This window comes from Oncorhynchus masou, chromosome 9 (assembly GCF_036934945.1).
Source record: "Oncorhynchus masou masou isolate Uvic2021 chromosome 9, UVic_Omas_1.1, whole genome shotgun sequence".
In the NCBI taxonomy this organism is placed as follows: domain Eukaryota; kingdom Metazoa; phylum Chordata; class Actinopteri; order Salmoniformes; family Salmonidae; genus Oncorhynchus; species Oncorhynchus masou.
This window is the reverse complement of record NC_088220.1, coordinates 53,128,942-53,144,478: the sequence shown is the minus strand read 5'-3', so window position 1 is coordinate 53,144,478 and position 15,537 is coordinate 53,128,942. Positions and strand designations below refer to the sequence as shown.

General features: G+C 48.4%; 1 protein-coding gene across 1 annotated transcript in view; it reads right to left on the bottom strand.

Annotated features, from left to right (window-relative positions):
• Positions 1-15,537, bottom strand: part of LOC135546199 (ARF GTPase-activating protein GIT1-like) — a 26,178-nt gene extending 10,641 nt beyond the window's left edge. The window contains 14 exon segments of the mRNA XM_064974429.1: positions 287-414; positions 1,237-1,348; positions 2,291-2,388; positions 4,644-4,716; positions 5,246-5,294; positions 6,527-6,553; positions 7,580-7,622; positions 8,033-8,127; positions 8,433-8,563; positions 9,727-9,813; positions 10,080-10,185; positions 10,968-11,080; positions 11,979-12,112; positions 15,155-15,537. Coding sequence (XP_064830501.1) covers positions 287-414; positions 1,237-1,348; positions 2,291-2,388; positions 4,644-4,716; positions 5,246-5,294; positions 6,527-6,553; positions 7,580-7,622; positions 8,033-8,127; positions 8,433-8,563; positions 9,727-9,813; positions 10,080-10,185; positions 10,968-11,080; positions 11,979-12,112; positions 15,155-15,206 — 1,248 coding nt within the window. The 5' untranslated portion in view covers positions 15,207-15,537.

Here is a 15,537-nt window from a genome sequence, read left to right as displayed (position 1 = left end):
GTACTCTAATGTTGGCCTGCAGAGAAAGAAATAGCACAACGGTTTGCAATGGAAAAAGAAAACAAGAGCTTCCTATTAGGTCAGTTCCGAATAGTACCTCCCCCTTTCACTATGCTTCAGGCTGCTTGGTGCCTAGTGAACACAGTGTATTCATTAGTGCAAACCGGTGAAAAATGTTTCCCATTGGACAAATTCAGGTAGGTCCCTCCTCATTTGGACATGTTTGCTTCCGTTTGATGCTTAATGAACACAACCCTGCAGTCCTTCTGTGCCCTTCTCTCCTCACCTTGGCCCGGTTGTTGCGCTGCGTGTTGTTGTTGTTCTGAGTGGTCAGCTCGCTGTCCGTGTCCTCATCCGATGCTACACTGTCGTAGTCATGCTGGTCGTCGTCGGCCCCCAGGTCCAGACTAGAGTCTAAAAGGGATGGATCAGAGCAACAACATAGGCCCTGGCTCAATCTCAATTCGTCTTTCCTTGATTCCTTCCGAAAATGCATTGGAGAAGAAAGTGCGAGGGGATGAAACTTGGACCTTTTCCTTGAATACGGTTGAGAAGGAGGCGAGGAGACAGGATGTGAGGAAGTGAAGAAAGACGTTTTGAGATTAAGCCACAGAAGAAAAAAAAAAAATCAGGAAAAACTACAGCTCAATTTAACTAGTGACAACTTAACCATAACACAACCAGGCAACCCCGACATTTAAAATACATCTCAGTAACTTCTCCTTTTCACTCATACATCACAATGGATGGATTGACTGAAGTGTGCCAAAACAGCCTAAATTCCAGAGCATACTTAATTCATAAAAGACCTTGTTTGAACTGGCCTCAGTCCCTGCCTTCTCCTTTCCCCTCCTCAGTCCTCTCCTCCTCCTCCACACCTCTCCCCTCTGCTCCCCTCCCTTCCTCAGTCCTCTCCTCCACAACTCTCCCCTCTGCTCCCCTCCCTTCCTCAGTCCTCTCCTCCTCCACAACTCTCCCCTCTGCTCCCCTCCCCTCCTCAGTCCTCTCCTCCTCCTCCACACCTCTCCCCTCTGCTCCCCTCCCCTCCTCCCACACCTCTCCCCTCCTCCTCCCCTCCCCTCCTCCCACACCTCTCCCCTCTGCTCCCCTCCCCCTCCTCCTCCACACCTCCCACCCTCCCCTCCCCCTCCACCCTCCCCTCCCTCCTCCCCTCCTTCTCCACACCTCTCCCCTCTGCTCCCCTCCCCTCCTCCTCCACACCTCTCCCTCTCTCACCGGTAGGGCTGCTCAGGCCTTTCCCCTGTTGCCTCCTCTTGGCGTCACTCAGGATGTCGATGATGAGCGTTGCGAACTCACGAGCGTTGAAACGGGCTAACTTCTGTCTACCCTGAAAGAGAAAAATAGGCAGGGGACACACGCATTCATTCTTGAGTACTGAAAAACCCTCCTATGCAGAGACGTAGGTTTACAGGAGAAAAATGTATTCAGACATTTTTTGGTGAATTATTAAAGAAAACACTAATTGAAGCCACAGTCTCTGGTATTGCTGTGGTCACTGGTCATGTGGGGTGGAAAAACACAGTCATAGGGGCTACAGTTGATCATAGTAACACACACACTAAACATTGCACCTAGCAATTCACTTTTGTGTTTGCATAAGGGGACAAAAATGCAGGCTTCGTATCCATGTGGTTTCAATTCTAAACACGGTCCGACCGTGAGCACACTGTCGTGTGTGTGTGTATTCTCTCTCCCAGTCTCTCTTGCATGAAACATAAACACTACCGCTGACCAGTCAGATGGCTCCAACCCTATTCAATCCAATCCTAGCTGCGGAGCTCACTGTGGTGAGGGTGCTGATGTGTTAAGGCCTATGTTTACACTAACGAGCTAGCCAACTGAGGGAGGACCCACGATCACACACAGCCCCTTTCGTTTCCCCTCACCCACAGCTGGAAAATGTCTCTCTCGCCGTCTCTACATCCCACTGGCCAGTGCAGAAGCTCAGACATCCCGGTGCAGCCACAAAACTATTAATAGAATGTGATCTTTCATCTCTCTCTCTCTCTCTCTCTCTCTCTCGCCCTTCTGTTCTCCTCTTTTGTTCCCGTTTTAAAATCTGTCGTGCTCTCGGAGGACTTCTCCATAGTCCCTTCTACTGCCTGCCTGTGTCAGTGTCTAGCATCGTCTTCAGCCTGCTGTCATCACTAAGCCTACGCAGAGGTTGGAGAAGGATACATACGAAGATATTCAAGCATTTGCTGGCAGTCATCCAACGTTGTTTTTGCGCGCGTGTGTCTGATAGCAGTAGTGGTGGTGGTGGTGGTACCTGGTTGCGTGTGGCTGAGTATTCGGGGTTGACAGGCAGGAAGGGCACCGCGCTGCGCTCCGTCACCAGAGTGCTGTGGTTCTGAGTCGTCAGCCACACTGGGGAAAGGGGGAGGAAGGACAGAAAGAGAGAGATATTATACACTGATGTGCGAGTGAGAGAGAAACAAGGTCATTTCAGCTGGAAGTTGGAACACGCACAGCAACACACCCTGCCTGCCGCCCACACATACACACAGTGCACAGCTCCACTGGAACAGACCACAGAACAGTTCCAGACTTACACACATTCACTCCTCCGAGAATGTCCTGCTATACTTAGAGCTGTGAGTGTGTGCTTGAGCGTGTCCGGCTCTCGGTCTCTACCCCATCCTGCTTACCTGCGGAGAGTCTCTGTCAGACAACGCAGTCTGCGACTGCTCCTGCTTCCGAGAGAGAGAGAGCGAGGAGAATGAAAGAGAGAGACTCCAGGATTCCTGAGGCACTTTGCTCACCAACGCGCTCTCTCCGTCCCTCTAAATTGCCTCGCTCTCTCTCTCTCTCTCTCTCCCCTCTCTCTTAGACCTCACCCAGTGCCCTTTTACAGACTTTGTTTATGCGGTTTTTTTAGGTTTCCTTTCTAAACAGTGACTCCTTCCCCGGGGAAACAGCCTACACTAGGGGCTACGTCCCACATTAACACCCTATTCCCTTTATAGTGCACAACTTTTTTTATCGGGGATTGGTGAAAAGTAGTACACTATATAGGGAATAGGATGCTATTTGGGACGTGGACCCCAGAGTGGCCCAAACAGATTGCATGACTCAAAAAGGCAAAGACAGAAAGAGGAGCAGGATGGAGAGAGGTGGAGGAGAAGCAGGGGATGGGTTACACAGGAGAGGGAGAGAAGCAGGGGATGGGTTACACAGGAGAGGGAGAAGCAGGGGATGGGTTACACAGGAGAGGGGGAGAAGCAGGGGATGGGTTACACAGGAGAGGGGGAGAAGCAGGGGATGGGTTACACAGGAGAGGGAGAGAAGCAGGGGATGGGTTACACAGGAGAGGGAGAAGCAGGGGATGGGTTACACAGGAGAGGGAGAAGCAGGGGATGGGTTACACAGGAGAGGGGGAAGCAGGGGATGGGTTACACAGGAGAGGGAGAGAAGCAGGGGATGGGTTACACAGGAGAGGGAGAGAAGCAGGGGATGGGTTACACAGGAGAGGGAGAAGCAGGGGATGGGTTACACAGGAGAGGGAGAAGCAGGGGATGGGTTACACAGGTGAGGGAGAAGCAGGGGATGGGTTACACAGGAGATGGAGAGAAGCAGGGGATGGGTTACACAGGAGAGGGAGAGAAGCAGGGGATGGGTTACACAGGAGAGGGAGAGAAGCAGGGGATGGGTTACACAGGAGAGGGAGAAGCAGGGGATGGGTTACACAGGAGAGGGAGAAGCAGGGGATGGGTTACACAGGAGAGGGAGAAGCAGGGGATGGGTTACACAGGAGAGGGAGAGAAGCAGGGGATGGGTTACACAGGAGAGGGAGAAGCAGGGGATGGGTTACACAGGAGAGGGAGAAGCAGGGGATGGGTTACATAGGAGAGGGAGAGAAGCAGGGGAAGGGAGAAGCAGGGGATGGGTTACACAGGAGAGAGAGAAGCAGGGGATGGGTTACACAGGAGATGGAGAGAAGCAGGGGATGGGTTACACAGGAGAGGGAGAGAAGCAGGGGATGGGTTACACAGGAGATGGAGAGAAGCAGGGGATGGGTTACACAGGAGAGGGAGAAGCAGGAGATGGGTTACACAGGAGAGAGAGAGAGAAGCAGGGGATGGGTTACACAGGAGAGAGAGAGAGAAGCAGGGGATGGGTTACACAGGAGATGGAGAGAAGCAGGGGATGGGTTACACAGGAGAGGGAGAAGCAGGGGATGGGTTACACAGGAGAGGGAGAGAAGCAGGGGATGGGTTACACAGGAGATGGAGAGAAGCAGGGGATGGGTTACACAGGAGAGGGAGAGAAGCAGGGGATGGGTTACACAGGAGATGGAGAGAAGCAGGGGATGGGTTATACAGGAGAGGGAGAGAAGCAGGGGATGGGTTACACAGGAGAGGGAGAGAAGCAGGGGATGGGTTACACAGGAGAGGGAGAGAAGCAGGGGATGGGTTACACAGGAGATGGAGAGAAGCAGGGGATGGGTTATACAGGAGAGGGAGAGAAGCAGGGGATGGGTTACACAGGAGAGGGAGAGAAGCAGGGGATGGGTTACACAGGAGAGGGAGAGAAGCAGGGGATGGGTTACACAGGAGAGGGAGAGAAGCAGGGGATGGGTTACACAGGAGAGGGAGAAGAAGAGGAGGGGGGGGGTGTCTCACCTGCATCGTTCTCCCTGCGGTCCACTTCGTCATACACGTCCATGGCCAGCTCCTCAAACAATCGATTGTTCAGCTGTCACACACAGGAAATGTACGGGACGCAGACAGTGTACACAAGACCAAGACAAAAATAAGCAATGCACGCCAAAACAGCAAATACCAACGAGGGAAAAATATATATAAAACACACACACACACATGGTTAAAATAATAGGACAACCATGTACAGCAATACTGTCAACACAAACAGTAGCACTACACTAAAAGGCTCTGTCCTTTTACTGCCTGGGCCAAAGGAGAATTGATTATACCATACACAGGAAATGGAGAAAGTCATAGTCCTCTGTCATAGACAATTAGAGTCACTGATACAGACATGGCTCACTGCTTCAGTTTATTATCAGATTAGCTCATTTTCTGGGTCGTTTGCATTAGGCACCAAATGGAAAGAAAAAAACAGGGAGGATACCTCGTTTTTGTTTTCCTTTGAAAACGTTTCAAAATGTTTTCCCTTGCGTGTCATAATGAACACCATGAACCAGGAAGTCTACCAGGAAGTCTAACCCATGACCCCTACCCTTTGACCACCCAGCACTACTCACCGCTTGGAGCTTCTTCTTAGCTGCCTTGGCCAGTTCTGAGAGGTCCAGGCTACGCAGAGACACAGAGACAAAATGCCACAATGAAACAACCACAGACACCAACAGAGAGAGAGAGGGGTGAGGAGAGAAAGAAGAGAGGACAGAAAGGTAAGTGAGGTGGAGGACATGGAACTGGGGGTTTTCTCAGGGTGGTGGGTGGGAGGGGTGAGACAAGAGGGGTGTTCGGTCATGGAGCGAGGGCCATGGCACATAATCAGGTGACATATACAGGTAACTGCCAAAATCATGGAAACACTTAGGGATGCAAAGTGTGATTCCTGAGTTAATGAAGCAATTAACATCCCATCATGCTGAGGGTCATGTATAAAAATGCTGGGCAGGCCATTATTTTGGCTACCATGGCTATGCGCCTGTAGGATGACAATGCCCCCATCCCACAGGGCACATTGTGGTCACCGAATGGTTAGATGAGCATGAAAACGATGTAAACCAGATGCCATGGCCGCCTGTCACCAGATCTCAACCCATTTGAACACTTATGGGAGATTCTGAAGCGGAGCCCGAGGCCGCGTTTTCCACCTTTCTATCAACAAAACACCAACATTTGGGGAATTTCTTGGGGCAGAATGGTGTCACATCCCTCCAATAGAGTTGCAGACACTTGTAGAATCTATGCCAGGGGGTAGACAACTCTGTCCCAGGAGATCTGCAGTTACTGCTGGAGTTTGTTCCAAATAGGCACCACACCGAACCAACTAAGCTAATTGATCAGTTCGTTGATTGCCAAATTTCAACACACCTGGTCTTCCAGGTCAGGTAAATGAACAACAGAACCAGGGTTACCTACCCCTTATCCATGCCACAGTGCATTGAAGCTGTTCTGGCTTGTGGTGGCACAACGCCATACGAAGACACTTGGCGATGGTGTTTCCTTTATTTTTGGCAGTTACCTGTAGCTCCTTCCATTTCAGTTTGGCGACATTCAAAACTACAGGCCTTGTACTTGTATGATCGACAATGAGTACTGGTTGTCTAGATACGGTAGCCAACCTAACATTTAAAAGCAAAAGGGCTCCCGTCAATGTTTATTGAATCAAGACATCATAAAAGTAATGCTAATATATAAAAAATAAAAAAGGCAGACAAAATATGACAGGAATCCCTCCCTCCTTCCCTAACAACAGCGAGAAGATGATGAGCGCATGGGATAAAAGACGGGGGGGAAAAGACGGGGGGGGGGGTGTTGAGTGAGTGAGTGAGTAAGAGAAAAGAGAGAGATACCTCTGTGTCGGGCACTTAGGGCGAGCTCTGCCTCCACAAGCGCAGCAAAGATGGAGAGAACAGAAAACGAGTGAGCGAGACAAGAAAGAGACAGGTGGAAAGTAAGAGAGAGAGAGGGAGGGGGGGGGGATACACTCCATATCAACACCAGGGCCCATATTCACAAAGTCTCTCAGAGTAGGGGTGCTGATGTAGGATCAGGTCCCCGTCTGTCTATATAACCAGCTGAATTATTATCGAAGGTAAAACTGATCCTAGATCAGCTACTCAGACGCTTTGTGAATACCGCCCACGAGTTCTCCACAGAGTATAGTACAGTATAGTACAGAGTATAGTACAGTACAGTAATAGCAGTGTTGTAGAAGTCTGTTGTAGCTCAGCAGACAGACATGCAGTCTGCATCAGTGTAATAGGGGCCTTCCTCTCCCATCTAGCAGTACAGACTGACTAACGACAGGGCACAACCTACTGGTCAAAACACTGCAATACACCTAGCCACTTCACTTATGCCAGAATATTACATGGTATTCATAACATTTCATTGTAGAGTCCAGAAAATCAAAGGCATTGCCAGGATATCATGTCACGTCAAAGACAAAAATGCTCAATAGAGAATCTCATTTGAAAATAAGTTTTAGTCCAGAATTAGCCTTAATCCGTGCCTGAAAAAACACCCTATGTATACTTGAGCAATAAGACCAGAGGGGGTGTGGCCTATGGCCAATATACCACGGCTAAGGGTCTTGTGCACGATGCAACGCAGAGTGCCTGAATACAGCCCTTAGCCGTGGTATATTTGCCATATATCACAAACCCCCTGAACTGCCTTACTGCTACTATAAACTGGTTACCAGTGTAATTATAGCATTAAAAATAAATATTATGTCATACCCGTGGTATACGGTCTGATATACCACGGCTGTCAGCCAATCAGCATTCAGGGCTCGAACCACCCAGTTTATAATAAATATCAACCTAACATGCAGATTTCTAAATATAGTCCCCACACCCTCCCACCCATTCAGACCCTGAACACAACCCTTTGACACTTACCTGTCAGCCATCTGAGGAATGATATAATGCCCATTCTTGTGATCTACAGGATAGAGTACAACGGAGTGAAATCATTGTATAGTGCAAAACAGTCATTGGGTGGAAAACCGCCCTACTAGTTAAGCCTAACAGTGGGTCCATACTTGGAGCGATAATCAGCGAACTATCAACCAGTCATGTTCAATGGAAGGAGACACAAAGAGACACACAGCGACTTAGCGGTCGGCGAGGAGAGAACTCGTGACCAGAATTGAAAATGTCCCAATATTATGCAAATTTAGGGAGAGGGCTCTTGTTAGCAAGCTCTGGCATTAGCGAACAACAAAACTGCTGTCATGCTAGCTGTTTGAAGGATACACCCACCAAGCGAGATCTCAATGACTTGGTTGCTGATTATCGCTTCAACTCGGAGCCCTCTGTAAGGTCCTTGGCAGGGGTAAAAAGGTCACCTACCAGGGCGTCGGCCACACAGGTAGAAAGCCAGCCTGTCTGTGAGCTCGTACTGACACTCAACCAGCCGCTCTGCCAGCTCCACCTGGCCCGCTTGCCTGCCACACACACAGTACAACGATCAGATCCTATAACTGTATATGACACAGCTTACTGACACAATAAGGCAGAAAAAAATAACAAACAAACTGAATACCTTATGATAGAGTCACACACAAAACTGTATGTGTATGAATACTATGTTTAAAAAGAGTGAGCCAGGGTTGTATTCACTAGTAACAAAAGCAAACAGGGCAAAACGGGAAGGGACTACCTGAACTTGTCCAATAACAGACCCTTGTTTTCCTTTGGAACATGTTTTGGAACAGTGTACACTAATGAATATACCCCTGGTGTAGCCTACCTGGCGTAGTCCATGGGTGTGCGTCCGTTGATGTCCAGGGCTCCGGGGTCGGCTCCGTACACGACCAGTAGCTCTGCCTGCAGAACCTGGCCTGCCTTGGCTGCCACATGGAGTGGAGTGGTGCCCTTCTCCTGAGAGGACAACCGCACACACACACACACACACACATCATAACTTCAAATTAGGGAGCATGGACACAGCATAGACAGATTGGACCGATGCTCTATAGGGAAGTTGTGAGTGTGGTGAGAAAGTGTGTAATTTGCAGTAATAGGGGGTAGGAGGGTGAGTGGTGAGAAAGTGGTCAATATGCAGTAACAGGGGGTGGGAGGGTGAGTGGTGAGAAAGTGGGTAATTTACAGTAACAGGGGCTAGGAGGGTGAGTGGTGAGAAAGTGGGTAATTTACAGTAACAGGGGCTAGGAGGGTGAGTGGTGAGAAAGTGGGTAATTTACAGTAACAGGGGCTAGGAGGGTGAGTGGTGAGAAAGTGGGTAATTTACAGTAACAGGGGCTAGGAGGGTGAGTGGTGAGAAAGTGGGTAATTTACAGTAACAGGGGCTAGGAGGGTGAGTGGTGAGAAAGTGGGTAATTTACAGTAACAGGGGCTAGGAGGGTGAGTGGTGAGAAAGTGGGTAATTTACAGTAACAGGGGCTAGGAGGGTGAGTGGTGAGAAAGTGGGTAATTTACAGTAACAGGGGCTAGGAGGGTGAGTGGTGAGAAAGTGGGTAATTTACAGTAACAGGGGCTAGGAGGGTGAGTGGTGAGAAAGTGGGTAATTTACAGTAACAGGGGCTAGGAGGGTGAGTGGTGAGAAAGTGGGTAATTTGCAGTAATAGGGGCTAGGAGGGTGAGTGGTGAGAAAGTGGGTAATTTGCAGTAATAGGGGCTAGGAGGGTGAGTGGTGAGAAAGTGGGTAATTTACAGTAACAGGGGCTAGGAGGGTGAGTGGTGAGAAAGTGGGTAATTTGCAGTAATAGGGGCTAGGAGGGTGAGTGGTGAGAAAGTGGGTAATTTGCAGTAACAGGGGCTAGGAGGGTGAGTGGTGAGAAAGTGGGTAATTTACAGTAATAGGGGCTAGGAGGGTGAGTGGTGAGAAAGTGGGTAATTTGCAGTAACAGGGGCTAGGAGGGTGAGTGGTGAGAAAGTGGTCAATATGCAGTAACAGGGGGTGGGAGGGTGAGTGGTGAGAAAGTGGGTAATTTGCAGTAACAGGGGATGGGAGGGTGAGTGATGAGAAAGTGGGTAATTTGTAGTAACCGGGGGTGGCAGGGTGGGGGTGGTATGGGTCTCACCGGGTGGAAGAAGTTGGCCTGTGCTCCCAGGGACAGCAGCCGTAGACATGTCTCCAGACTCCCTGTCCTCACACTGGAGTGCAGTTGCTGAGACAGAAAGAGAGCGAGAGACCCTGTGAATGCCCTCATTAGTGGCTCCACACAGCGGCTTCCATTAGTTATTCCTGTGGTGTCATTAAGGTGCTTCCTTCCTGCCTACAGGGGAGAGAAGAAGAAAGGCAGGCTCTGTGTGTGTGTGTGTGTGTGGCCTCAGTGGGAGGCACCCCGGCCCACCAGCCATGGCCTTGAGTGGATGAGCCCAGCCTGTGAAGGACGTCAACCTCTGACCCCTGACCTGAGGGGGCGGGCCTCACCTTACTGAGATCCTTGGTGGTAACACCGTCGTCATCACGGCACGGCAGCTTGTGGACGAAGGATAGCATCTGGTACTTGGAGCGGATGAACTCGGACTTGGTGGGGCTGTGTAAGACATAAGGTAAGACATCAGCTGTATGGATTTTTTAACCCTTTTTCATGGTATCCAATTGGTAGTTACAGTCTTGTCCCATCGCTGCAACTCCCATATGGACTCGGGAGAGGCGAAGGTCGAGAGTCGTGCATCCTCTGAACAACCCAACCAACCCAACCAAGCCGCACTGCTTCTTGACACAATGCCCGCTGAACCCGGAAGCCAGCCGCACCAATGTGTCGGAGGAAACGCCATAGACCTTGCGACCACCACAGGAGTCGCTAGTGCGCGAATGGGACAACGACATCCCTGGCGACCAAACCGTCCCCTAACCCGGACAACGCTGGGCCAATTGTGCGCCGCCCCATGGGTCTCCCGGTCGTGGCCGGCTGCGACAGAGGCTGGACTCGAACCCAGAATCTCTCGTGGCACAGCTTGCACTGCGATGCAGTGCCTTAGACCACTCGGGAGGCCCTCATCAGCTGTATGTATGAATTATTGCAGCATGAGATGCTGAGGGGAAAATCCTCTCTGATCCCATAATAGTCTGATACTAGTTAATGAGCAAAGGCTGAGCTGCATCTAACACATAAGCTTATTAGCCTGATCGGACTATAACAATTGACCGAGTGAAAAGAATCTCTTGAGATCTTGGTGGGGGAGAGTGAGTTCCACAAACAGAGACTATACGTCAGCGGGGAATGTCCCCACCCAGGTCATCAATGTAAATGACAATTGGTTCTCATCTGACGTATCGTGAAAATATATGTTGTGAAATAAAAAATAAACTTACTGGACTTTGTCCTGTGGGTTGGGTTTCCTGCGGCCGCTCTGCACCTGTGCTGGGTCAAGCAGGGAGTGCTCCCAAATCGAGTTAGCCCCATTACTGGCCAGGGTCTGCACCATCTAAAACACACACACTAATGAGACACACGACAACACATTCCTAACATGAAATTATCTAATGTTGGGGTGGAATGTCCTCGTAGAGCAAATCAAAGCCTCTTCCAGTGCCTAAGGCTGGTCTAGTGGGTAAAGTCACCGCCTGCAGCACCTATACACCACCAAGCGTGGGTGTGAATCCAGACCCCAGAGCCACTCTCTGCATCTCCCTCCCCACTAATTTCCTTCCTGTCTGAATAAAGCGAAAATACAAAAAAAAAAAAGAATACATTTAAATCCAGTTCCTAACAAAAGTCTTCTCAAATCTTTTCTGTCCAGCAGCCAGGTAACATTTACGTTATATTAGCGATGGAGGGAAAAAAACCAATTGATTGTTAAATATTGCAACATTATTTAAAATGTATTTAATAGTTTTTCTAGGTAGCGTTAGCTAGTGTTTGTTGGCTGTGCATGTGCCAAAACGACCTGTATTTTTCATCCTATAGCTTGATCTCCATCATCTTTTTAAATAGTGAGCCAACATATTTACAGCATGTTCACTTCCATGCTCACTCGTCTCTCTGCAGCAGACATATAGTGAGCAGTATGTTTGGGACATCAATTCGCAATCGAATCGCAATACATATAGAAATCGGGAGAATCGCAATACATATCATATTGGCACCTAAATATTGTAATATCGTATTGTGAGGTCCCTGGCCCTAATTTATATATAGTTTATAAACTGTTTTTTATCCGTATGGATTTACATGTTAGAAATCTATAATAAACAGGTAAAGGCCTAATACATTGGTTGAATTGGGTTACTTGTCATTTAGCTGCTTGCCAAATACTGGGCTACTTGTACACCCATCAGTAATGATCCCCAATGCCCAGCCCCCTATCTTGTCCCCCCAGGTACCTGCAGCAGTGCAGGGGGCCAGCCGCTGTGCCGCAGGTGCTTGACGATGGAGATGTGGCGTCCCAGGCTACGGTGCACCGAGCAGCACTCGTCACAGATCAGAACGCCCCTGTTGATGCTGGTCCAGCCCGGATCTGAAAACACAGAGAAAGACATAAAGTGAGAGAAGGGTATGGGTGGGGGTCAGGTGTGTACAACTTAGGCTATTTCATCTCAGGTTCATCGTTAGGCCTATAGCTTTGTTTTACTGTTTCTTACCGGTGATACAGTTAGGCCTAATATTTGACATTATTGTTTACTGCACACATTTAAAATAATCAAATAGCCTAATGTGAGAGTGATGAATATACTGACAGTTTGCCTGACATGTGGGAGTTCACAATGAGGAGTTCTCGAGACCATACATATCAACAAAACACTTATTATTAGCATCATACTGTATAGCCTAAATACAAGTCTGACCTTATAAATTCCAGAACCATCCAATTGTGCCTTTAGGTGGTAATGAGATCATCATACTAGACAAGTCCAGGGTTCAGTGGGCACAGACAGAACCATGGGCCACACAGTCTAGTCATTAAGTCTGGCCGGGGCAAGGTTAGTCTACACCCTCAGGATCCTGCTACAATTAGGCTAAGCTAACTGTGTACGACATGCAAAGGGCCTATTTTATCCCAGGAGCTAGATGGAGCATTTATTCTCAATTGGTAGGCCTACGAGCTTACAGATTGGGCTGGGGAGGAGCGAATACATGCAGAGAGAGAGCGAGAGAGAGAGAGAGATCTATTCTTGAGGGACAATTCTGAAACAAATAGCTATTGGCAATACTCAACAAAGCATGCCTACTGTTTTCAAAGATTATAATCTATGAAAAGCAGCAACTCTTTAGCCAACAGCATACCACCCTGCATCCCACTGCTGGCTTGCTTATAAAGCTAAGCAGGGTTGTCCCTGGATGGGAGACCAGAAGCTGCTGGAAGGGGTGTTGGAAGGTCAGTAGGAGGTCCCCTTTCCTCTGGTCTAAAAAAAATATCTCAATACCCCAGGGCAGTGATTGGGGACATTGCCCTGTAGGGTGCTGTCATTCGGATGGGACGTTAAACGGGTGTCCTGACTCTCTGTGGTCACTAAAAATCCCATGGCACTTATCTTAAGAGTAGAGGGTGTTAACCCTGGTGTCCTGCCTATATTCCCAATCTGGCCTTCATACCATCATGGCCACCTAATCATCCCCAGCTTACAATTGGCTCATTCATCCTCTGTAACTATTCTTCAGGTCATTACTGTAAATTAGAATGTGTTCTCAGTCAACTTACCTCGTAAAAATAAGGGTTAAATAAATAAATAAAATTGTTGGGTTTGTACCCATGGCAGAACAGGACAAAGCAGAGCGCAAAATCAAAAGTTAAGAGCGGGGAGCAGGACTCTTCATTGGTATAGATTCCAATCGTTGACACTAAACGTTAAATCTCGTCATAATTCATGCTTCACAGAACAACCCCATTGCTCTTCCTCTCCATGTCCACACTTCCTTCCACTTAGTGTGTGCAGCGCCTAATGTGATTTCATACGCATGCACTCGCACAGACACTGACCTAGGCTACACAGCACATATGGGGCCACTCTAGTCTCTTGTACCACTATATCTACAGTCAACACTACTGAAGGCTATAGCCCTCTCTTCAGTCTAGCATTCTACCACATGCTGTGCTGCCCATAAAACTGACCATATTATGATAGAAAAACAAATAGGCCTTACAAGCATACTGGCAGTAACAACATTTAATAGCCTATAGTTGCTATATGACTTCTTCCAAAATATGGAGGTTGTTCATGAGTCCAGTAGCTATTCCAGAGCTGCCTTTGCCCAGAAGGGGACGGGCTGCCCAGGCAGCAGAAAGCTGACAGTAAAATGTAAGTAAGAAAAAGAAACGGCACAGTGCACACACAGAGTAGGTATACAAGCAAGCCAGGCTAACGCAGGTAACTGCAGAGGAGTGATGGTCAGGAGTGTCATCAATCAGCTGGGATAGCAGAAACACATTCCTGAAGGGAGAGCAGCTGTGAAGGAGAGAGCAGCTGCCATGCACCCCACTCCAACCAACCCCCATCCCAAACTCTCCTCCTCCCCAAAACATTGGGGCAGGTGGGGTTAAATGTGCAAGGCCAAGGCTATGTGGGCAGGGAGGGCCAGGATGCCAAGATTGGCATCACATCAGAGTTGTGGGTGCACAATAATGTTGTAGAAAAACAGAGTTGGAGAATGTATTCATGATTTTATGAGTAACTACTAAAAAATGACATGAAGGATTAAGCTAAAAAAAAGGTTTTATGCCTACAGATGGAGCAGTCTAGACAGGTCAGGGGTCCAGATTACAGGCACTCACTCAATCACTATTCACAACATATACTATCAACGCCCCTACTCTGCGCCGCACTGCTTGCTAACATTGGCTAGTTGCAGGCAGCTAGCTAGCCAACTAGCTTCAACTACTATTTTATGATCATTTAACTAGCTAGCTAGCTAACTAACTAAGTAACAACGTTCAGCTAATCTTCTAGACTCTAAACGTTAGCACACTAGCTAGCTATCTAACGTTACACAAATTACAACGTGAAATTGGTCACATTCATAAAAGTACTCTGGAGGAAGACATGCCAAACTAGCTAGCCTGTCGTCTTCAAATGTAACTAGCTACCTAGCCAGCTAGCTAGTTAGCCCGTGAGGCTACAGAGTCAACTTTACAGACATATGTGATAGCAAGCTATTCAAGTTAGACACCCTTTCTCATTTGTTAGCAAACTAGGTACGTAGTTAGCTACCAGATATATGTGGCGGTTAACACGAGAAATAAAAGCAAACGTTATACGTTGCTTAGCTAGCTGCGCTGGCAAGTCAAGTAGGCGAAACAAATCCGACACTCAAATTCATCTACAGAATATGGTTCTTGTCAAATAAACCAAAGTAACTTTCTAGTCACTTCATTTATTCACATGCACTGAAAATGAAAATTTCACTCTGTTTAAAGGCCTGACTAACTAACTGCCTGTGAACCTGCGCCGTTTTATTGTACTACTTGACAGCGGGCACAGGCCTCCGCCGTCCCATCTAAATGTCGCCAGCTAGCACACATATCAAAGACTAAAACAACACATTGTTTCAGTTTTCATCGTACCTGGTGCACTGCAGTCGGCGCATACTTCGGTTCTGTGGACCTTTCTTGACATGTTTAGGGTTCCACTACAGCAGTGGTTGTATATCCAAATGATATCTAATGGATGCTCGCCCCTTCCGAAGACCTCCTTATGCTGTTTCTATATGCTGCCCTGAATCCCCGGAAGCCGGCGTTGTGGTCTTTGGCTCTCTCGAAGCTTTCCCTTTTCTTCCTAACCGGTTTCAGTCCTAAACTCCGGATTCAGTGAGTCGCAGTCCTCGTCGGTGGGATGGTTATCACTGGCTGGCTCATATCTAGAGGGATATAAGACACTAGCACACACTGCATTGCCAATGTCGAGACCTAGGATAACTGCGCTCCGTCCTACCTGTCACTCGACTCGC